The sequence below is a fragment of the Aptenodytes forsteri genome, unplaced genomic scaffold (genome assembly GCF_000699145.1).
Source record: "Aptenodytes forsteri isolate BGI_AS27 unplaced genomic scaffold, ASM69914v1 Scaffold88, whole genome shotgun sequence".
NCBI lineage: Eukaryota > Metazoa > Chordata > Aves > Sphenisciformes > Spheniscidae > Aptenodytes > Aptenodytes forsteri.
The window spans coordinates 3,743,099-3,767,329 of NW_008795948.1; the positions used below are offsets into that span (position 1 = coordinate 3,743,099).

Below are 24,231 nucleotides of genomic sequence, written 5' to 3' on the forward strand. Positions count from 1 at the left end.
AAAACTTTATTTTTAAAAAACAAAACAACACATTTTAAAAAAAAAAAAAAAAAAAAATCCTGCAAAGCTGGGCCTGATACAGCCCCACGGAGGCCCAGTACTGGCACACAAAAGATGCATCCCAAAATGGAAATGCTCCATGCCCCAGCGCTGATGCCGGCATTAATACAATTCAAAGCATTCCTGATTAACCAGAAGTAGTAAATAGACGTGTGCTGGTCCTATTCAGCAAAAAAATAAAACCAAACAAAACTTGTGCTTTCAAACGCCTGCCTGTGCTCCCCTTCGAGGAATGCGGAGCCTTTGCCGTCCACAGAAGAGAAGGTATTTGGCAATTCTAATTACCTAGCCACCCCGGTGCCGCTCCAACTTAATTTTAAAACACTATTTATACGGACTATTTATATGTTCTTTGCCACAGCAAAATGGGAGCTTGTGCTTGTGACACAAGGCACTGTTCGCAGCGGCTCTGCAAACTTCCAAAAGGTAGCACTTTATCCCACGGGGACCACACACAGAGCTCGGAGACTATACTAGATGGCATGTGACACAGCCAGCTATTCAGAGCTTGGTACTGGGCTGTGAAACAAGGGGGAAATTCAAATATGCATAATTCAAACACATTTGGAGAGAGAGAGAAAAAATAAAAAGTTTTATCAACTCGTGAGAAGCGCGTGTTGCCAATTCTGAAGAACTGTCTCCAGCCATTTCTTCCAACCAATCTGTTATTTCAATCTGTGTAATTATTTCCAGGGTCTCTGGCTTTTATTATCATGTATCTGGCTGAGTTACAGTTTTGTAGATGCTGTCTGATAAGTGGGGTTTTTTTAAGACTTCATACAAAGAGAAGGGTGTGTGCGGCAGGATGTGCACGGGGAATGCCCATGCCCAGGACAACCTCAGCTTGAAACTGCAGGCACAAAATCTGCTTTCAGCTGTAACTGCAGAGCCAGAAAAACTGCATTTGGCCCTACATATTTTAATAAATACCAACACAGGATGTCTTTATTAATTAAAAAAAAAAAAGGGATTTTAAAAGTCTAATGTGCTTTTCACTCTCTATTCTCTACTTTTTATATCTGTGTAGGCTGAGGGTAAACCAGATCCACTGGCTTTGTTCTGGCTGTAATCTGGAAGTTCCCTTTCAAGAAAGCATTTTACCAAGTGAAGTCTTACTAAGTGAGTTTTTGCTCAATAAAAAAAAGGCTTTCCTGAGCATGGATAATAGCAATGCTCACAAATGTTGAACAAGATTATCTTGGCTCTCAGGTGCTGGTAGTTCAGCATTATTTAGTACGTGCACGCTGCAGTGTGTTTACTTGGAAAAGGAAAGAATGTGTTTTAGTTGGGAGCCTTTTATTTTAATAAGCCCCAAAAATACCTCTATTGAAGCCGTAAAAAAAGGTTTTTTTTACAATTTTAGGTCAAATGCAATCTGACAGCTTCTCTTTTATTATGCTGCATTTCTCACAGTTGCCTCAGCTCTTACAACTGCTTTGCTTATCTGTGCCACTACAGTAGTTGTGTTATCTCTGGCAAACAGAAGAGTCTGGAACACCGACTTTTAGGACATTTTTGCTGTACCCCCTCCAAAAAGCAGAGTATTCCACTGTGCGGGCTTAAAGGAAAGAACAATCCCAAAGCTGTCCTTGGCTTATTCTCATGACTTTTTTCTTATAGACACAAAACAATTACAGAAAACGAGACCTCAAGCTCCCAAAAATCTGATTTAAATAATGATTACCCTTCTAGGAACTGTGGCATTGAACATACTCTGTTGGGAGTTTCTGGTTCGCATTGCACTGCTAGTCTAGGGCCTATTTATAAACATGTAAACAAAGTCTATGGCTTCCATTGATGGCCACACCTTTACTCAGTGCTGATCTCTCTTGCCATGAGTATGGCAGTGGGTTTCTTTGAGGAACATCCCTACAACATAGCTGCCGTCTCTGTAACACTGAGACCAAGGCAGAGGAAGGACTGTCCTGAGGGTGAGAAGGAGTGTGTACCAACCTTCAGCACCGTGACATAGGGCGTCCCATCGGGTCCGTATTTGCTGCCATTGACTTCCACGTGTTTCAGCCACTGGATGTGAGGCTGGGCATCGCTGTAGACCTTGCAGTGAAACTCCACATTGCTCCCTACCACCACAGTCTGGTTGGCAGGGAGCCCTGCTTGTAGGATTGGTCGGTGGGGTGACCTTTCTGAAAAAAAGAAAAGAGAGGGAAATCCTAATTTACCCATCCTTCCTGCTGCAAGGATTCTCCTCTGAACCCTTCATCTCCTGGCTTTTCATCAGAAAGGGTGCAGACTGGGATTGTCCCCCCTAAGTGTCCTGGCCACCGCTCTACCCAGTGCTTCTCAAGCCAAACAGGGAAGAACCACCTGGGAATGGAGGAGGCATCTCAGCCTTGCCATTCCTTCTGGCCCCTCTGTAGACCAGCCAAGTAATTTATTGATCATGGATCTGAGGCTGAATTGTTGGCCAAAAGGAAGCTTGTTGTTGGTTTCAGAAGATGCATGATCCAGCCCTTTGGGAAAGAAACCAAGTTCCTGCTTCCCATATCCCATCACATGTCTGTTCAACGTCACCACAGATCAGCTGTTGAGGGAAAACACTGAAATCTCACCTAATACATCAAGCTGGTACGTGTGCCTAATATTGCCGTATTTGTTCCCCACAACACAGGTGTAATTTCCTCGGTCTGACGGCACAACACTCTCCATCACCAAGCTCCACTGCTGGTGTCGCAACTAGAAGAAGAAATCAAACCATCAAGCCCGTGGTCAAGTGCCATCATCACCAGACCATTCAAACCAGTGGACAATCAGTGAACTTCCACACACTTGGCCAGCATGAACGGACCCCAAGTAGGCCTGAACATCACAAGGACCCATTTCAAGGGTCATTAAAGGCTTAATGTGAAAGGGAATTAAGAGCAATGCATGAACAGTGCAACACAATGTAGCACACTGAGATTGCAATGAGGACTCGTAGATGCTTCCACAGTAATAATGAAACCAGCTGACAGCTGAATGTGGCACCTCTCATTAGAGTAATGACTTCAGAAGGCATCAGTTAAGATAACTCCGCTCTGCCGGTCCCCTCTGCCAGACCACTCTGGTCCAGAGACTCTTGTCAGCTCAAAACATCGTACTCGTCTGCAGACCTTTACCAACTGCTACATATAACCCATGAGATGACTAGAAACAATAAAGATCATACTTCTTCCCCTATCTATAACATATTTTAAAGATGTGTGCTATGGAGGCAAGAGGACATGGCATCTGTCTGAACAGAAATGGGTGTCTACAACTAAGTCAGTCCCCTAAATTCCCTGTAAAAAACAGGAGAAAACATGCCCAGCCTGAAGTCTGGTCCCTGGGATGCCTGGTCAGCCCTTCTCTTTTGGCACTAAGTTTTATACTAGTTGGTTTTCTGGATGTGGCTCATGTCCAGAGTTGTTGGTTGTTCAGTAGCAGAAGGGAAAGCACAACCCATGTCTCCACCCTGACCTGCTGCCCTGTGCTCCCAGCTAGAACGTTTGTTTCTAATGAGTACAAAGGAAATAACGGATACAGAAAGTAAATCTTGAATTAATACAGAAAGCAAACAACGTTAACAAAGATGACTTCAGGATGCATAGTGTATGAAAGCTCTCCAAATCTCTGGATATTAATTTGATGCCTTCTGCCGCCCAGAGCAGAACATTTAACTTTATTAAACATTTTGAAGGTGACTCCAAGGACACAGAAGCAGATTACAATAACGCTGTGCTACAGAATGTCAAGGGCTGATGGAAAAAACAAGGGTGTAACTGCTCCTGGAGGTTTCTTGCTGCAGCAGGTGAACTCAAATATGAAGTCATTTAACCTCCTCTGCTACACATAAATTGCATCCATGTGCTTTCCTTTAAAGGGCCAAGTCGCAATTAAAGCCAGAATTTTGCAAAGAGAAGGTTTAAAGTCATAGGACTAGACAGCTTAGTTGCAAGATAAGCAAGCAAAAGCCATTTTAACAAAGCCTCTTCCTTTGCAGATCTCTGCGTCCCCAGGAACAGCACTGCTGAGCATCCCACTTTTCAGAGACTGCTGAATATAGCATTTCCTTTCATTTCAGGTTATAGGTAACAGGAGGCTGTGGCTAAACAGCCTGTACAGAAATCTCGGTTGTTGCAGATGTCTGGTCAGGTGTGATTGCACCCTCTGCCCACCCAGGACAGCACAGATGGGGCTCAATGCAGAACCAACACTACATCTTTTGTAAAGTAACATCCCACTTGGTGCGTCTCTGTAACAGCGTGGCAATTACAGGGTAAGAGATGCCCTGAGAGCAGAGCGCCTGGACCCTGAGTTCACAGCTGGACTGTCAAGGAAGTTTCAGTGCAAATTTGTGGCTGCTCAGTGGCTCATTTCTATACTGGCTTGTCTCATAGTTGTGTCTAAAGACTTCACTTAATAAAACTTTTCAGCATTGCAAAGCATTTGCCTCTGGAACCCCTAGGAGCTACTCCAAGGAAATGGGGCTCCAGATACATGGACGACTCCCTAGTCTGACCTGTATTATAAAATCAGGTCCAAATTAGATGTTTTACTTAAGATGTACTTTCAAAGACACTTTTATGACACTTTCAAAGAAGTTGTCTTCGTCAGGTTTGTGATGAAGACTTTGGACTCTGAACAGAGAGGAGAACCTGGGGGGCACAGACTCATGGGGCAGAACTTGTTTGGAAACTCTTCTAGAAGCAACAAGATACTTTTTTTTTTTAGGTTGAGACTGGTGTCTAGATTTAAAGGATAATAAAAAGGGACGTTCCCAAGTTAGGATAGTCACCATACTCGATAAAACACTAGAAACATGAAGTGACTTAGTGCAGGAATTAATCAAGTGGGTGAGATACTGGAAATCCCTCTGGTTTATTTGGTGTTGTCATTCTTGGCTCCTTGTGAAACAAACATTCGCAGACACACTTGGAACCTCAGTCATGTTTGCCAGACTGGTATGCAAGTCAGTGCAATGGTCTGGGGAAGGGATAATCCTCTATCTCCCCTCCCCCTCCATCTTCCCTTCTAGGGTCATTTAACACACACAGGCTTACGATATTAGAGATTCCAACAAGGATTTAACCATTAATGCTCTTTGGGAAATTTCATATGATAAGTCATATGAATTTCTTTTCTTTACCAGTTAAGGATGAACTGTAACAAAACTAGGTTAGCCTGGACTTCATGTTTTCAACACTCGCCCTTCTCTCTTGCAGACTTAACACCGGGCAATCACACGGGATCTAAACGCCATTTGCAAGAGGCAGAAGTGGAAGACTGGTCAGCTTTCATCTGCTGACCACAGGCCTTCCACAATCAATGTTTAAACTCTTCCACACGCTGAAAACAAATGAGAACATTCCCATCTTAAGGATTTCTGGGTTAAGACCAGATCTCGAGATGAAGTAAGCCAACCAAACTCTGCCAGATCTGGATCTTGCCCATTCTTTTCAAGCTGCCTAATCCTGTTATGAAGCTAAGTTGTAACAGGGAATTTAAATCTTAAATACATGAGATACTGAGCAGGTTTTCAATCTCTTTTTCTGGTTCAAATCTCAGCTGATATCTATCAGTATATTTATACTGGATGAGTTTTACATTAGACTACTTACATCTAACCGCGGGGCTCAAGAGCAAAAGCAAGCAAATAAGACAAGGAAAATTACAGAGAGAGAAAGATGTCTTTGTATCAAGAAAGGGACAAAGAACTACACCTAGACAGATAGAGAGCTTAAACCAATCTTGCTGTAATTGGCCTGACATTGCCTTCAATATCTCTTTAAGCATCGGCTTGTTGCTGGAAGGTGCCCCTAGAGAAACAAAGCACAGCGATGCCAAAGACTCACTACTGTGTTGCAGAGGATGAAACGTGTCAATTTAAACTCAAGGATAGATTAAAACCACTGGGAAGTGGGTAGGGGAATTGCTTTCAGCTTTAGATTTTATTCTGCAAGAATAATTTAGTGCAGCTGATGTCACATAGTTTCGTAAAAAGCCGCTCAAACGGCGCACGCAAGCCTGAAAACACTTCATGATGATCCTTACAGCCTGCAATTAGTAAAAGATGCTTGTGCTTTGTGAATGTTATCTGCCGAAAGGCTGTTTACCCACAGAAGTTGCTTCCCCATTTCTTTTCCCTCCTTAACTTTTCAGAAGATCCAAACCTGAGCGTGTCCTCAGCCTTGTCCAAGCTGGAGCAAGGACAGGGCTGAGGAGGGAGCTTCAAAGGCTTCACTGGAGCAATCACAAAAGGCTCTTTCAGGAACGGGTCTGAGCTAACAGGAAAGAAACAGCCCAAAACTATGGGGAGGGAAGACTTTTTTGAATCCTTTTCTGGCTTCTGCAGCCCGGCACACTTTGCATGTCTAGCCCCCCCTTTCAAAATGCTACAGACGTGGTAGGCATCAGCACACAGCTATTCAGAGTACTGCTGAAGGTGCCTTCCTAAAAATCACCTTCTCTCCTTAGCAGTAGCCCAGGGATATGCCAGGGCTGGCAGAGTGCAGGCAAAAATCGCTGCTCAGGAGTCCTTCCTGCTATGCTGATTTTGTTATCATCAGCTGCTGCCAGTTTTATTCTCCCCAAATAAAACGAGAAAGAAGTCTGACTGTGACCTCAGGGGGACAAAGTAATAACAACAAGAACAAAATCAGAGAAGAGCTGATTTTTCCTGTTAAAATCCTGCCATAATTCGTCATATACAGTAGCATAGAAACTTCTGGCTAATTAAATCATTTGAGTGCAGTGGGGTTTTGTGTCCCTTAGCTCTATCTATAAACACAAGCCAGAGCATTTTCCAGAACACCTTAGGTAGAAAGGAAGGAGGGAGAAGAAAGCAGCCAAGGAGCAGATGCTATTACTCTGGCTACAAGGGAATCCAACACTTGACCGAGGGTCAGTGATTTATACCACAAGAATGTTAATGACCACCAGCACGACGGTCCAGCTCTTTGGTGAGGTCCTTCCTACACCTTCAAAGGATGCAGAGTCAGTTTTCCTTGAAAGCTGGGAGTAGCTACAGCTCAGTCTAACACGGTCTCAATGCACTGGGCTGTTCTCCAGAAATTAGGACAGAAGTTTCTGCTCCTGCTTTCTCATCACTGTCCACAACGCAGCCATAAACCCAGCCTCATTTTTACCTAATCCCTGAATGACCACTATAGACAAACTCAGAGGCAATTAGCCCTCAATCCCAAGGGACAGCAGCCCTTTTTAACACTTTGGTGTCGAGCAATTGCTAAGGCTGCCAGAGACACTCCCATTCCCACACAGTCGGGACCGTGCTCCTACATGTACCAATGTTAATCACTGTGAAATACAATTTTCTACAGTCGGTAGAAAACTCCTGATAAAAACAGAGATCCAAACCAAGGCCTTACCTTGATGCCCCCAATCCTATGCTCTCCCTTGAACTCCTTGCCGTTTTTCAGCCAGTAGATGGAAGGAGTTGGGTTTCCACCCGCCGGACATCGGAAGCGAACGGTGTTGGCGGCGGGAACTGCCAGCAGCTTCTTCTCCATCTTATCTGGCCGGGTCCAGAAGGGGACACCTGAGAAAGGAAAGACCAAGTTGAACAGGCCCATTTCTGCCACGGAGGATATCAGCTGGTGAGCAGATGTATTTGAGAAGGCTTTGGCATGTGCAGAGTGACAGTTAAATTGCTACCTGCTGCAGTTAAGATAAATGACACAGAAATGCTTTCCAGCTAAATGACTCTCATAGACATAGACAGGGTGTTTGCATTTTAGGTTTGTGATGAAAGGTTCATGACCAGGTTCTTGTCTCGGTAATGCCAGTATAAATCTAGAGTAGCTGCTTTTAAATCAACAGGGAGAGTTATCCGAGATCAGGATGAGAATCTGGCCTCAGCGTGTAAAAAGATACAGATGTACCTTCGGGACAATAGTAGCCAAGAAGCATGAACAGCAGAAAGATGTTGGAACTGTAAAAAATGTTGATGGACCAGCAAGGGAGCAGAGAAAAAGTGTTAGCTGAGTGCACTGGAAAATTCTGCCTCTCAGTGAGCACAAATGTAGTGTAGCCTCCTTAAGGGAAGGAAAGAAAAAAAAAAAGCTAGTGCCAAACTGGTTTATCATGTTTATGTTCTTTAAGTACAAGTGATTTTAGTTTTAAAGATTCATGTTACCTTTGAACAGGGATAAGTTTTAAAACACCAGTGTTAGCATGAGATACTTTTTATAATCTGCCTCAAGTACAGCAATGTTTCTTGGCTGTGTTACAAACATTACATATTAACTCCAAATTAAGGCAGCAGCAGCAGCAGCAAACTCATTATACTGGGAAGAAAGAAAGAGAAAGTTTTTAAAAAAAGCCTCCCAAGCTTTCATTTCTGCTTAAGGAAAAGCTGCAGAGCTGCACGTGGGGTGTTTCCCGTGCCACGCCACGGGCCACATCCAGCCCCCCAGCTCTGTGCTCCACACTGAGGCCAAAGAGAGATGGGGGCAGACAGCGTTTGGGCTGCAAAATAGCAAAAAGGAGGCCAAGGAGTGTAACTGGCATCTCCTCCAGATGGGAAGGAAGCACCCACAGACACAGAGTACCCAAACCCACCGGTCGCAGAGACCTGTGTGCTTCTGGCCAAGACAAACTGAAGGTGCTGGTCCTTCAAGAACTGCCTTGGAGAACATGATGGCCACCAAAGCTGTCAGGAAAGCATCGCTGCTGGCCTCTCCCGCAGAGGTGACGATGCTCAGAAACACCACCCAGCATCACAGCCCCACCTCAGTGCTACTCTGAAGCCTCTGCAATCCCCTTCCCCTTAATGACAAGGGTGTACAGTTTTCCCTCTTGTTGCACCCCTCTGAGATGCACCAAAACTGCTCTCTTTCTCCAGCGCTCCCCGATGTAGTTAGCCCCGACCTGTTTGGCTCCATGAGACCCATCCTGTTGCAATTCCAGGTAAGTCAGCGATGACCCCACCTTGGTCTAAGTCCTCACTGTCCCCCACGCAGGCTCCCTGCTGCATTTCAGCTCCAAGGACCATGCAGGCAAGGTCATCCAGCTCAGCCAAGGCAACCCATGCACCCACTGACTTTTAGCACCTGCTAACACTCTCCACATGGTCCCCTCTCCCCATGGCTCCTTGCAAAGCCTACCTGGCCATGAGGAACTGGATGTCAGGAGCTACATTCAGGAGGCCCTCCGTTTGCTGGAGACAGCCCTGCTGGATGCATCGCTCTCAGGTCTCATCTGCTTTCACACCTCCGCAGCTGGACGACTGGACACAGGTGCCTCAGTAATGCTGTCCCAGGGTTGAAATCCAGTATTGCGGGCTTGCATCTGCCCTCAGACTGCCTTGCACAACGCGCCGTGATGCCTATCAGAGTCAGCTCCACGTATCAGAGGGATCTGGTGCTCACCCATGCCGCGTACGCCTCATTTTTTAAACAACGAAACTGCTTAAGGCCCTTTTCTTGCCAGGATGGCACCGGAGCAGGAGTACGGCTGGCACAAACAAAAGCAAAGGGAGGAATCCCTGCAATTCCCATGCTTCCTGCAAAATCCTGGCTACAGCAAACTTCGCTGTAAACACACAGCACATCCAGGAGAGGCCTCAGATGCTACACAGTAACGCGGGCTAAAGTGGGCCACCATGTAACCATCTACCTTCCAAATATCTAAGCTTAGAAAAATGGTAAAGAACTGCGCAAAAAAGGGGGGAATATTCAAAAAAACATTAGCAGAGTGGGTGCAACCCCTAAAGGAAGAGCAGATCTTGACGGTAAAGGAAGATGCTGCTATCGCATGCATTGGGAAGGGCAGAAACCAAGCAAAGGCTGGGCAAAAGCCCAGGCAGCAGCAGGGGGGTGAATTTGGATGAGGACAGTTGGAGTGGTGTTGGAAAGGCTGAAGAAGAGGGAGCTGCAGAAACCATGTTGGGAGAGATCTGGCCCTCAGTGGTGGTTTCTGAAGCACGGGCTATGTTCTGGCTGAATGCTTCCTTCTGGCAATGCACCCTGATTTCCCAGGGACCTTACAGGAGGTTAACGGGGCTACAGAGGAGAGTTCAGGGAAAGGCCAGGCACGGACAGAAAAGTCCCCCTTTGCCACAGCTAAGAAGGGCAGCCGAATAACCTGCTGTTTGTTGTTCGATTAACGTATCTGCCTACAATAAATCCCATTTTATGGAGTCAGTGACACTCACCTGGGCATGGGGGTGTAACTAGATCGCACAGCCGCCCCACCGGGACTGGCCTTCTCCTTGAGCTGTGCTTTTGGGGGTTTTTCCTCTTTCCACACCGGCTGCCTGTGCTGCAGGGTGATGTTTCACCACATTTTCTCACTCAAAAGATGAGCTTGAATCTCACAGGAGACCCATCAACACACTGGCTGCAAATTTTGCCACTGAAGCCAAGGGGGATTTTGCCATTGGACATCAGAGGGGAGCAAGACGGGGCCCAGGAAAGTTTCCAACTGGGGATATTCTCTATATGGAGCAAAGGCAGGATCCGCTCCTCCCTCCTGCATTTAGACACGGCTTCTTCCCCAAGCACCTCCCCTCCATTCGGGTGCTCTTCCATGCGATTCGGGGCTCACCAGGGCTGGGCACCCCTGGACTAATGTGCCAAGCTTCAAACAACCAGGGCATCGCTCTCCAGTCGAACTGGAACTGGAAGAAACTGTCTACGCATTGAAAACGGTGCCTTTGTTCTCACTTGCAGGGGCAGCGAACAAAACATCACTGCTTTTGGTTTGCTGTGCCCCCAGAGTCTTTTCAGTACTGCTTTTTAAGGGGGTGAAAATGTTGCTAACTCTTCAAGCAAAGCTTGCAAAGCTCCAGAGAGTTTCAGGAGCGAGGAAGGAGGAAGGATGAAAGACAGGAAAAAATTCTAGACCTGCTCCCTCTAAATTAATTACGAGCAATGATTTTGCATGTGCAGGTGTGAAAAAAAATGGGACCCGCAAACATTATCACTGGCCCTTTCCCATCATCAAACACTAAGCCCAACGGTCCGTTTTGTTCGTCAAAGACATCGGCCACCCATCCGACTGGAATGACCAATTAAAAAAACCCGAGAGCGATACTTGGAATAATTAATACAGCCGAGCGCTCACTTAGCAATTAGGAGCTGCCACAAAATTCTGCGGCAGACAGAATCAACCCTAATTGTGTAATTTCCCCAGCTGACGCCTCCAAGTACACAGCCAGATTTAATTGGAGATTATAGGGGCTCTTTGAAGGTGCTGGGGCTGCGCAGCGGGGGCTCCAAACAAACAGATACAGAGGGGTAGGGAGCACTGGGGCAGAAGAGCAGTGTGTGAAAAGGGAGTTTTGTTTTTGTTTCAGGGCCAGGAAAAACAGCTGTAGAGAACAGAGGTATTGGAAAGCCTCTTTTTGCAAAGGCGGATCGCTGTTTGTGACAAGGCTGCAACAAACGGGCCGATGATTTGAAGCTGCTGAAGTTCCTCTTTCTTCTTTTCTGCTGCCCATCCCTAAGGGATGCCCAGTTCTGTACTGCCCTTCGGAGAGGATGCTTAACGGAGGGTGAGCAGAGCAGGGCACTCCACGTGGAGGGCCTGTCTCCATGCTCTCCAAGGGTTTTTGCACCAAATATTAATTTCTTTTAGAACAGATTTCCTCTCTTTCTCTTGCTTTGGTATTTCCAGCTCCCATCGTTCAACAATTTTGGGTGAAAACCCCAAAATTAACAAGATATTGGCTTCAAACTCATGATGCTATTAGAATCAGCTCTCCAAGCGCTTCTCTATAAATATGAGGATAAGAAACTCTCTTGAACAACACAAGTAAGCCAGAAAATTAACTTGTCATTGCAAGGGACCAGGAGACAAGGTTTTTATTCAGTGACATGCAATATGGCAACATGCAATGAGCCAGTCCTGGATGGATTACCTCTCACTAAATATGAATAACTATCGGTTATATTTTTCTTTTGTGTGAAAGGGTGTTTATTGCCTTCATTCCTCTAACTACTGACCACAGCTATGTCTGATGGCCAAGCAGGGGCTCATACACCTCATTAGTAGGGTATCTTTTTGCCACAAGAGACACAGGTCTTCGGGCTGTCCATAGGACACGGCACTGGCTGCACCCATGTGTCTGCCTGCCCAGGAAAGTCCTGCAGCCCCTGTCCCCGGTGGGATGTCCCACCATCCCAGTGGTGCCAGGGTTAACAACAAGGCTCCCCAGACTCAAGAGAAGATCTGTGAAGGTTAAGTGGAGGGTCTGACATCAAACAAAGCAACATAAAGGACATCCACGTCATGACACACCATGAGGTTTCACCGTGCCGGCACGTTAAGCTAATCAACCGTTTCTAAAGCAGAAGAGAATCCAACTTTTTATAACGAGACCTTTAAGCAAAGCCAGTCGTTACCTTCGGGTCTAAAAAAAGATATAGCCTTGAAGTCAAGAAGACCCAGAATACAGGCTATAAATACAAGCGGCGAAATGTGTGTTTTCCTTTTCAGTGAAGAAAAACATGTCTTTCTGTACCATAAACCAGCTGATGTTTTGTGATACCTGTTGCTAAGAGATGGGAGTTTACTACAAACCACATAAAAAAAAGTACAGAACGATTAATTGTGCTCATCAGAAGCTGCTCTGCAGCAGGAACAAATCCGGACCAAACCTGACCCTCCCTATGCCTCTACCAGGCTTCAGCAGGCATTAGGAGCCCTGAGCACCTCTGCAAAGGTGCTTTGTCACCTCGCAGGATCCGGCCCTTAATTAGAAGCTATCAGAAAACCACTAACTGCTGCCGACGGGTCGCCTGGCACCGTAACTCACCATTACTGTCCACATACTGCACGATACAGTGATATGAATTTATTACAGTGGGAGACCTGTTTTAAAGAGTCCTGCATGTCCAGCGCTATGGGCAGGAGAAATTTTCCAGTCATGTTGAACTTCTGCCAATGTACATAGCTGATTGGGAGTTCAAATGCAAGACGTTTATTTATTAAAAAGACATACACATAGGCAGTTCACTTTGCAGAAATATAAAGAGCATAATAAAACACAACACTAACGCCTCTGAAGCATGTAATGATCCTGATTAATGCTATTGCACTTAAAGAAACAAGCACTGGGATTGAAAGAGATTCAGAGTAAAAGCACCAAAAGGCTCTGTCCTGGGGCTCCTTTCCCCATGTGAGCGAAAGAAAAAGCCAGTAAAGCCAAAGGGGTTGCTCCCGCTTATGGCATCAGTAAATTTGGCCCTTGGCTAGCGTAAATTTTATGCTCTGACTCCAGCCAAGATGCTGGTAAGGACCAGAATCAAAACAGCTAAAAATAAAGCAGGCCAAGGTTTGCAATGGTGTAAAACTGGTGTATCGTCACCGTAGTAAAAAAAAAATATGGTAAGTGGGTTTGTCTGGATTAACATGCAAGGAGAATTTATAACTCTAGCTCATCAAGTGAGATTCACAAAATCAAGTCTCCAAAAAAAGAAAATTACGCTACTGCTGCTGTAGGATATTATAGCAGTGATACCACTCTGGCAGCTATTTCTAAATTTTTAGATGAACATCATCATGGTACCATCCTAAGGTCACCAATTTCAACACAGAGAAAGAGCTGCTGTCTGACCAGGTGAACATCCGCATGAGCTGCTCCACTTGGGAGCCACATCTCTTTGAAAGAAAAGGCCTCTGTATCCCAGAAAAACAAATTACCTGTATCTTCTGACTCATCGTCGTCATCTTCATCATCACCTGACGAAGGGGAATCTAGGAGGAGAAGGAGAAAGAAGTGAAGCAGAAAGAGGATGGCATGCGGGGACACCGTGTTGGATGAGGCTGTTGGTGCCACAGTGGGCTCCAGCGAGGGAGGACATCCAAGTGATGGGTCACCCTTCCTTGCAGCTCCACCAGCCCGTCCCTCCCACGCTGCTGGGCCAGGGACAACTGGCCAGGACCTTTCTGAACTGGGAGAGAGGTGTCATGAGGTTGCCAGCGCTCTGGTACCAGAGACCGGGGTCCAATCCCAAATACTTCTCCCTGTGTGAAGTGCTCTTCTCCTCATAAATACAAAAGCAATTCCAAAAGGAGAAGTTTCTTTTTGCAGAACAAGCTCTCCCTCACTTTTTTTTCCCTCTGGCATTCACTCTGAAGACTTTTTACTTCACCAAGTCTCAAAATGACAGGTCAGCATTTCTAATTCACTTTCTCTGCATTTTTGTTTTAACTCAATACACCCCTGCCACATCTCCCCTCATTAACTCCTTGCTCAACCACTCAGACCAAAGCTTTTAAAACTTCCCCTTGCAATCAAACCTCTCTCTCAATCGACATTTTGATGGCTACTCTGTGAACCAGTTCCTTTCGGTTATATTCCTCCTACAGAGGCACCTCAAGGCTGTAACTGAATACAGGTTAACAGGTGGGAATTTTCCATCTGTATCTCTCCAGAACATCCTGAACTGTTTCTCTTAATGTGGTCTAACATCTCACCTTCTCTAAGCTGTCCACAATGAAGTCTCAGTCCCTCTTCCCCCCACCAAACGACTACTGTAAATGTAAATCCCATTATAAAATAGCAGCTTAGTGTTTGATTTAGTTTACATGATTTAGTACAATTCAGTGTCTGGAAGATTTATCATCACTGACTTCATATAATCTCCAGGAATTTCTTTTTTAAATAAAGGCAAAATGCTAACAACCCAGCAGCCTTTATATTCTGAGACAGCGGTAAAAGAACTTGGCCTTAAACACCAGAAAATAGGAAACTTTATGAGTGTTCAACATGTGGCCAGAAATGTAAAGCACTACTTTAGACCAAGCCAGGCAGAACCTCCTTCATTTCAAGATGCACTTGAGTTTTTTGCCGTTCTCTGACCAGCTCAGTGGAGGTAAAAATGGGAAAAAAAAAAAAGGAAGGAAAAAAAAAAAAGGAAAAAAAAGAGGAAAGAAAAAGAAAGCAAAAAAAAAAAAGGTAGGGGGAAGGTAACAACAAATACTACTTCTCTGCAGAATCTGGAAGGACTTTCCAGACATATTCGCCATCTACAGGAGCAAGTAACACAGGAGTCATCTCCCTACTCCAGACTGCAGTGGCGCATCGTGCTTTGCACCTTCTCTTTGCCACAGTCTCAAGGAAGACTTCAAGCACGTATCTAACTGCAAATCCACAGTTGAGGTCCTGCTGGCAGCAGAGCTAGGGAAATGCCACAGGGCTTGCTGAAAGTGAAGTGGATGTTTAGGTGTTTTGGCTGAACCAGCAGGTTTGCTCAAGTCCCGGTGAAGGCAGAAACTGCGCCAAATCCCCACCAGCATCGACAGAGAAACCAGCACGTTCTCAGCCCTGCACTCTCAGATTTGGTTACACATATATTAACATGTGATTATAGTTTGCTTCTGGTTTCCAATGAACCAGTCGTGACCAGAGGAGCAGAATCAATTTTTAAACCAATTCAAAAACATTTCCACAAGATTGAGGGAAGAGTCTTTGACCTTGCTTGTGTTTCAGATGAGAGATGCAGCTTAGGTTTTAAGACCAAATATCCCCTGTTCAGAGCTACTGTCCTATTGAGGTTACTAAAACATCACCTTTTTCAAAAGGTGACTAAAAATTCTTAAGCTATTTGTTAATCATTTACTAAAATAGTAATCCTTTTCAGAAGTTGAGGAGTATTGGCATCAGCAAGAACTGCCAGATGCCATTCTCAAAAAGGCTTTAATTATGAATGGAAAGGGGCTTCATTTTTTTAGTCACCTGTTTTGAAAAGCTTAGTCTTGGGTATTTTGAAAGCTCTTGTCACTGGCACCAGCCTGCAGTCTGTGCTCATCACAGGGGTGCTGCTCGGCCACTAAATCCAAAGGCTGTTCTGTGCGTGAAATGGTTGCAGAAATGGAGCTTCTGCCAACAGGGCCAGAGATCAGTTTGGGCATGCAGCCTCTATTTGTGATCCTCTTCAAGTGCTCAGGTTTTAGGAGCTTTCTTTCTGTAAACTAGCAAAACACTCAAGCCCATGTCTGTCAAGGGAGGCATTTTAAAGAGATCAAACCCTGATATTAATCAACCTGGTTTTCAACCTTGAAATGCCAGCTCCAGCGTCTCCTTGCTCTACCTTCAGCATCAAGCATCTCCCTGTGCACACCGAGAGTCGCTGCAGAAGAGCCGATTTGTTGCAGACTCAAACTCAAACTCACTCCCCACGCAAGAAAATCCTGATACGCTCCTAGAATCTGGAAGCATCTCTCAAAATGGGACTTACGTGTTTATCAGCTATTCTGAATATACCTAGCCTAGTTTTGCTCACTTAAGAATACAGATCAGAGCAATTCCAGTTTGTTAGTACAGATTTAAACCAGTTTAATGCAGAGAACAACTCCGCCCCGAACATTAGATATCCACATAAACACCCAACCAGATACCCAAGCTAATCGCTGGCATTACCTTTAAGAAGTGGGAACACAAACCACAAATCTCCGATAACAATCTCATCTCCACAGTGCCACACTGAGCAATCAATACTAATTATGAAGAAATATCTGAGCATACAAAAGGCGCCACTATTGCCACATAAAGCAGGGCTTCAAAGTTTAAAACAAGTGCTGCTGACAGCTAAAACTGAGACTCCCACATTATCAGCACTTTGGTGGTAATGACAGTGGGCTAATAGAATCAAAGACTCATAATGCTGTCAGAAAGCAGGTTCAGGTTACTTGCTTGTTCTTAAGCTGTTATTAGCTATTATTAGCGAAGAGGAAAAACACAGGGGCTTAAACTTTTTAAAAGCAGAGGATTATCAGCCCTTCCACTATTAAAAACAATTTCTCACTTTACGAACTTTTGGGGCTGGCAGCTGTTTCATTTGAGCGTGTAACCAGCTGCCCTCTTCTGCCTCCCTGCTGCCCCTTGAACTCAAAAGCATTTTAATGTCACTTAAAAAAAGAGAGAGTAACGTTTCTAACAACCTGCAGTTCCTTGGATAGTTCCAATAATCGTACCTAGTTAAAGAAAGCTTTTCAAGGGCCAAATACTTCTTTAACCATTTAATTGATATGACCTTGAAGCATTCACAGCAATCTCCAGTAACACTCAATGAAAAGCAGATGTTGATGAAGGCTTGCTGAAACGAGCTTTTATTCTCATGATGGTTTGACTCTCTCACACAAAATCCTATTTCTGGCACGAGAAAGCCCTTCATGGAGTGGATGTGATTTACAATCACAAACATCTCTGTGTTTGGTTTTCAGACAGAGCCCCTTACTTTTTGAGGGAACCCAACTTTTGGAGGCAAGGACCTACTGTTTGGGGATGCTTGAAAAAGCTCCAACAGGGCAAGGGCAAAGGAAAGTTTTCAAAACCTTAGATCCACAAGGGGTTAATTCTTCTGAAAATTCAGGCTTTTAATCTGTGTGATCAGGAGACTTTCTATCTGCTCACAGTGATGAGTATCCATCTACCAATGCAGCACCCTGAAATCATGGAGATCTTAGTGTTAGCGGTTAGCTATCTGGGAACAACAGATTTTTCTGGCACTCTGTTTAGTGATCCAGGCTGGGACAGCTTGTAGCTGTTCTGTCCTACTGTCCTAATCACGGAAAAAAAGGCCAAGCAAATGGCAGCATGTGCTGTGCTAACACAGCACTTGTTTGCAATATATGAATCCCAATAAGTACCTTTGATGAAGCACATATTTGAGAGATACACAGTTTACAGATAAGCTACTTCCGAGACAAACTAGTGATTTGTGATAACTGGGATGGAGGGAAGAGATTTATCAGCTACAATAGGGAAACGGTTTTCAGGAACCTCCAGCTTTTACATGCAATTTTGCCACTGATTTGTCACATAAAGTGGAAAAAGTCACTTAACCTCCCTGAGCCACAGTTCACTCACTCACAAAAGACTTCAAAGGCACATGTAGCATTGCATCTATTTGAGTGTTAAGGGGGATTTGGGGTTTAATCTGACTAGCACTGTTTCTAAGTCTCTCTCAGTATTAACATCAAGCTTTAACATTTGGTATGGACATGCAAGCATTCTTCAATTGGTTTGTTTTGTCAGTCTAATCACTGCCAGGAGTTACCAGGGAGGCAGAGACCTACCAAGTACGGACGAACACCACAAAGCACCAGCTGTGCTGAACATGTGAAGGGGCAAAAATAAAAACAAACAAACAAACAAACAAACAAACCAAAAATCACCGAGACAGCTGTATTTCTGCATGTACCTGTAACTCTGACTGTAAAGTTTCCCAGGACCTCGTTGGAATGCCTTGGCTTGCAACTGTACAGCCCCGAGTCATCATATGACACATTGATTATCTTCAAGAGTTTTTGTCCAATATGAGTTCTGTTAGTAGGTGCAATCCCGATACCATCTTTAAACCAGAAAACAGACACAGAAGAGCCTTGGGTGTTACAGGAAAGTTCAATGGTATCTCCACTTCCAAACACCAACTCTTCCAGAAAGGCGGTCTCGCTCCTCAAGTATTCTGCAAAGGGAGAAAGAAATGGAAATGAGTAAATAAAAGCAGGTGTCAAGAGAACAAAAAAGCATTTAAAAAAGAAACGTATCTTATATTTGCCCTACTGATGCTTCCATGTGCCCGGAGCTCCTCTTTGCCGGAGGTAAGCCTTGCCTGCCCCAGGCAGGTAGTAATGCAGAAAGACAGCTGTGCACAGTACAGTCAGGTCTCTGGCTGATCTACAAGTATGGCTTCAACCCTGTAGCGACCAAAACACAGCCACCCCACCAGGTGCACCACAACAAACAGACCTCTATATAGGGTCACTACAACACCCAATGTTGCGTGGGGGGTCATCTGGCTGAAATAAGTGTATGCTGAAAAGTTCACAGTTCAGTCTCTCGATCTTGATTTCTTTATTCCTGTGAGTCTGTCCACAACCCCTGCGAGACCCAGCAAGGAGGGGATAGAAGGAGCAGAATGGGGATAAACCCAATTTCTCAAGTGACTCTGGGTAGCCCAAAGGCAACCTCTGTGGGCTGAAAGAAACAAGGGAGAAGTCTGGACAGAAGACACAGGCTGGAATAGCTAAAATACATGAACCCACCACTGGCTCCCTGCTGGAGTTACTCTCTGTGCAACAAAGAAGTGCAGAACCAAAGACTGAGCATGAAAGCTGAAATCTGTCTACCAGCGGCGGCGGTTTGTTCCACGAGTGATGACAGTGAACCCTGCCACGGGCTGGAGAATTTTGTTTTACCATAGGATAATGACACAAGGAAAGGTTCAAGCTCAGAAGTCTCCCCACGGAGGAATGGGGAGCATGTTGAAAGTGTGGTTCTTGGGTCTGATGGTCCTCAGGCTCATTTTAGTGACATATAAACGCACTCTTGACATTGAATGGTTTATTCATCCTTTACACCAGTTTAACAAAAAAGAATTAGCCCTCTACAGCTGCCCTCAACCCCGCTAGATCAACAGCAAGACTGCCATCCTCCTCACCTTGTCTATGCTAACCACATTTTCATTTGGCATTGCCCTATCTCTATCTTCTGGCTTACCCCGGCTCTGAGACTGTACGCTCCATCAGGCATTAAGAGTCTTCTTGGTTTTGTACAATATGTATCACGGGGGATCCTATTCCACGACGAAGACACTTTGGTTCTATGATTACAGAATTAGCAAGTAAAAAGTAATTCAAAACAGATCGGTCTGAACCTAATGCTATGATCCAAACCCAGGTGGCCTGAGTTGATCTCCGATAGTAGTCAGATATGGATAGAGATCCTAATTTTGCATCTTAAGCATATTCATAGATTACAATTTGACTGTGAAACCAATGCAATTACAGCAGCTCTGAATACCTGTGGATGTGGCATTGGCTTCAGGCTGCTCTTTTGCCATTAAGTGAAAGAGTTGGAGCAGGTTATAAGTGACAAATGTATTGCTTTTCTCTTCTTGTCATGAGAGTTTTTATTCCTGTGGAAATGTAAAAATCAAAAATATAAAAATGTTTCAGTTAATAGCCTTGCAGGGTAAAAATAAAGAATCCCGGGGGCCTGAAAATGTGGTATTTCCTGGGAGGTATCATCTCGCAGGAGGCAAAGCCCACACTCATTGGGGTTATAAAGAACCTTTCCTCTGATACCCTGGCAGCAATTCCAACTCAAATATTTTAGGTTTTGGCCAGAATTTTGTGGTATTCATACAGTCAAAGGTTTAGGGTGTTGGTTTTTTTCTTTTAATGAAAAGATTTTCCCTGAAAGCATATAGTTTCAGTAAAAAGAAAAAGAAGACAGAGCTCCAGCATCTCCTTCCTATCAGACCAGCACCTGTTGCGACACTGAGTGTTCACCCATGGTCTCTTCCCAACTGGGATATATCCTTGGGGAAAATATGGTTGAGAAATATTCTGGTTTAACTGTTCCTTTCAGGTTTTTTTCTTCCTTCTTCTAGACTATAAGGACTTTTTCAATGGTACCAACTTTGGCTTCCAATTAAAAAGCCCTGTATACAGCTTTGCACTTGCAGGACTGGGTACTGATCTTTGTTTGTTGACTCTGATGGAAGCTCTTGCTAATTTAATCTGCTGGAAAACAAACCCCATGCAGCTGCACAATCCCTCCATACAAAATACACAGTTTTACCCAACCTGTTTGCCAAATGATCAAGACTTGTATATTTTGGCTTTTGTATCATAAACCTACCAAACAGGAACAAGCCCAGACTAAGCACAAGCAAAACTGTACCGTTTAGCCATTTAAAAGGAAATCACTCTTTTTTGAAAGCCATAATGCACCTGGGTAAATGACAAAGCGACAAACTATTTTTATAAAACATAATTAGTGAATGCTGAAATGAAGAGGAAATTCACTTTAGACTCAAAGCAGAATGATCAGGGTCTGAAGCTTCTTCTGTGGAAAGAAGCATCATGTCTTGTTTCTGACAACTTTATTTTGGCATCTCTGCCCTCAATCTCCCCAGCCAGTCTCCAGCAGATACCGTGATGCCTGTTAAATGCAAAGGTCAGTCCTAGTGACTTTATTCCTACTGACTGCGAGTAATATCTGGAAAGATAGAATGGTGAATTAAAAGGGAAATGTTACTAATGGTTTTAATCTCACTTTAAACAGTTTTTCAAATTTCAGTTTACATGCTTATGGCTTAAAAAATAAACAGGACCCAAATTGGAGACCTCCACAAAGCACTTAAATGTGCACTTAAGTGCTTAAGCGCTTTGCCCAACTGTGACCTTGGAGAACAAAATTTTACTCTTATTATTCCTCACATAGCTTTCAAATACGATGATAAATCCGAAAGTGGAGACAGTCTCATTTCCAAGCTGAGAACAGCTGGAGTTTAAAGCGGGGAACTAGAGGTCATGTCTCCCACTGGGTGCCTAGAGCCCAGCACCCCCTTCCTGCCTTCCAGCTGCAAGTGCCTGGTGTTTCCAACACCTTCTCAACAAGAGACACTAAGACAAGAAGGGGACATGAAGTTGCCCCCTCTGAGGCCAAGCATCCAGCCATCAGACTGACTTGCAGAAGTCTACATCTCCAGTCACGTGGCGTGAACAAAGTGGCAGAAGCTGTGTGTGCAACCTGTGCTTGGGAGGGGTTTAACACAGATGGGCTGAGCCCTCCTGGGGACCTGGGCGAGGGTTTGGCCACCTTCTTCATCCTGCATCTCCCATCACTAAATCAGAAGGAAACCAGTACAACGGAGCAAGCGCCGAGCCCTCCCGACATGGTTGCGTCTTGCATCTGGATGCGCACCTTTGATTGAGGCAGTCAGAAATCTTCCCAGTGCAAAGCAGCACTGTGGGGAGGCAGCTTTCAGATTCACTAGAGCTACAAACGCACATCTCCTGGACCTCAGTCCTGGGTCCTACGAAAACCATCCTCGCTGCTGGCAAACAGCTATCCCCATGCGTCCTTTAAAACTTTCCTAAAGCATTTCTATTGCAAGTCAGGTTGCAAAGGTCCCTCCCAGCTCTCCCAAAGGAAACTCCCATTTGGGATCTAACTGACATTAACAGCGTCTTTTCAAAATCCACAGTAGACATAGGTATAAATTACTGGGGAGTTAACTCGTGTATGGGTTACGGGAACCCGCTCTACCGCTTGCCAGCAGAGCAGGGATTAATGAGTTTGCAGCTTTAACGGGTTCTTAGAGAGGAGAAGGCAATCTAGGTTGTGGGCTCCCAAGATACGACTAAAATTCAACCATTTATTGGTTTAGCCAAAGCAGTAATGAGTCGAGAATCACCAAGAGATGCTTCTGATGGAGATCAGCACTTGCAGCACCGTCACTGCAGCTCATAGCAAACATGCTACAGAGAAGGAGGCAATTTTTAAGCTGTTCAAAGGAGCAAAAAGGCAGCAACTAGCCAGGAAGCACCTTCCACAATGAGGAGCAGCTGGCCCAGCAATGCTAAAATGCTTTTGTACGTATTCACTTAAAAGGATAAGATACTTCATCTCCATAGCTGCCTATCATCCCAGCTATAATTCACTTTCTCTGTGGTTCGCAGCTCCAAGTGCTTAAGTGTGTCAGTATTTCCATCATATGTCTGCTCCTCTTAGACATAAATACTTGTTTCTGACTGAGCCTGGAAATGTTTTGTTTCAGTTTTAACGCAGGCAGCTCTCAAAAACTGCAGGAGAATATACAGTGATTTATTTTTCAGGCACAAAAGGACGAGGAGGTGGAGGGCGGTGGGGTATTCCTGGGCTGCTTATGCCCCCCAAAAAACTTCAAGCCAACTAGAGCCTGGCTGGTGCCCTCCCCGGTGTCAGTGACTATTTCCAGGTGCTGTGGCAGAAAGCATGGGGGCTGCTCCCGGGCGGCAAAGGCCCACGGTGCCCGTGGGAGGCTTGGTGGGGTGGGAAAGCCCCAGGGCCCCGCACCACCTCACAGGGTGCTGGGTCCTGGCTCCAGGACACTCCATCTGGTTTTTTCTCTTCACCTGTGTTTTTCCTCCTGGAATAGCTTCCCACGATTCTGCTTTTCCAAACATCAAAGTGTTTGGGAGCCTCTCGAGGGACTGCTCAGGTGGGGTGCATGCCTCCCCCTTCATCATCATCCTCCTCCAGGGAGCATCCTGCAGCTGGGGCACGTCCACCACACAACCAAAACCCCACCAGGACTCCCACCACAGAGGGCTCGAGGCACACGACGTTCAGTACCACTAGCAAAATATTCCTTACCCCACCTTGAACCCTGGCAATCCCAGAGAGGCTTTTCAGGACTGCTTCACAGCCCGGTGGTGGAATGGACTAAGAGGCTCGTTTCTAAGTGGATCGTATTTTCCCCCTTTCAAGCTGGACAAGCTGTATTTGGCACGTTAACAAGCAGAAAGATAGCAGTACTCCATGCATTTCTCTCTTCAGGTTAATTCAAAAACGTTTCTTGTTCTATGTATTTTATTGCACCAAATCCACCGTGACAGGATATGTTATAGGATCATGGAGCAACAAGCGTGCCAGAGCTTTCGCCTGTTGAGTTTGGTATCCCGTTCCCAGGGGGATGATGGTCACAGCCACCGAGTCGGTGGCTAACTGCTGTAGGGATATGGAAACCTCCCCTGGCACCAGCATCGGTGGGATGAACAAGGCCATGATGGCAAAGAGCACATAGACCATCTCCAGGCTCAGACCAGCGCTGTGTCCTCTAAATAAGTGTCCAACCTGTGTTAATAGGGGCCCATAGTATTATTCACCCCCCACAACAGTGTTTTTCCCAATACTTGTGTCACTGCTCATGGGATGGGGCCGCTTCCCCACCTCACCTTGGGACTTCTGCACCGGGAAGAGCAAACCCCGTTGCCCAGAAGGGAAATAAAACACTTTTCTTGCCAAACGCTGTTCGTTTGGGACTTGCCTCAATTTAAAAAGCAGCCAGAAGGGGTGACAAGGGATGACAAGCAGCCCCAGTGCCACCTCCCCAGGAGCACCCTGCGATGTCCCTGTTCCCTCCGTCTCCCCAGAGTGGCAGATGGGCCCCGGGGGAATATGGAAAACCACCAAACCAGCCCCAGGCCCTGCACCCAGCAGCAGCCCCCGTGAGAGGTGGGCATGATAAGATCGTGGGATCACCTGTTTACCCAAGTACCTGCCTTCTCAGGGCAGATAAGATCGAGGGAGCGGCCCCCGCAGCAAAGCGAGCTCACCTAAAGCCACCATGTACCCTCACTGCACTGCGGGGAGCTGACGGGGTATTTTTTATATATGTATTTTTGGCGGTGCTTTATGGAAGGCAAAGCTTCCTCTCCTTTCTGCAGCAGCCA

At 45.3% G+C, this 24,231-nt stretch overlaps 1 protein-coding gene across 1 annotated transcript in view; it reads right to left on the minus strand.

Annotated features, from left to right (window-relative positions):
* Positions 1-23,563, minus strand: part of FGFR3 (fibroblast growth factor receptor 3) — a 40,394-nt gene extending 16,831 nt beyond the window's left edge. The window contains exons 1-6 of the mRNA XM_009285437.1: positions 23,425-23,563; positions 18,207-18,470; positions 13,702-13,755; positions 7,425-7,594; positions 2,631-2,754; positions 2,014-2,204 (exon numbers count right to left, since the gene is read on the minus strand). Coding sequence (XP_009283712.1) covers positions 2,014-2,204; positions 2,631-2,754; positions 7,425-7,594; positions 13,702-13,755; positions 18,207-18,470; positions 23,425-23,563 — 942 coding nt within the window. The remainder of the gene's footprint in view (positions 1-2,013; positions 2,205-2,630; positions 2,755-7,424; positions 7,595-13,701; positions 13,756-18,206; positions 18,471-23,424) is intronic.
* Positions 23,564-24,231: the final 668 nt, after the last annotated feature.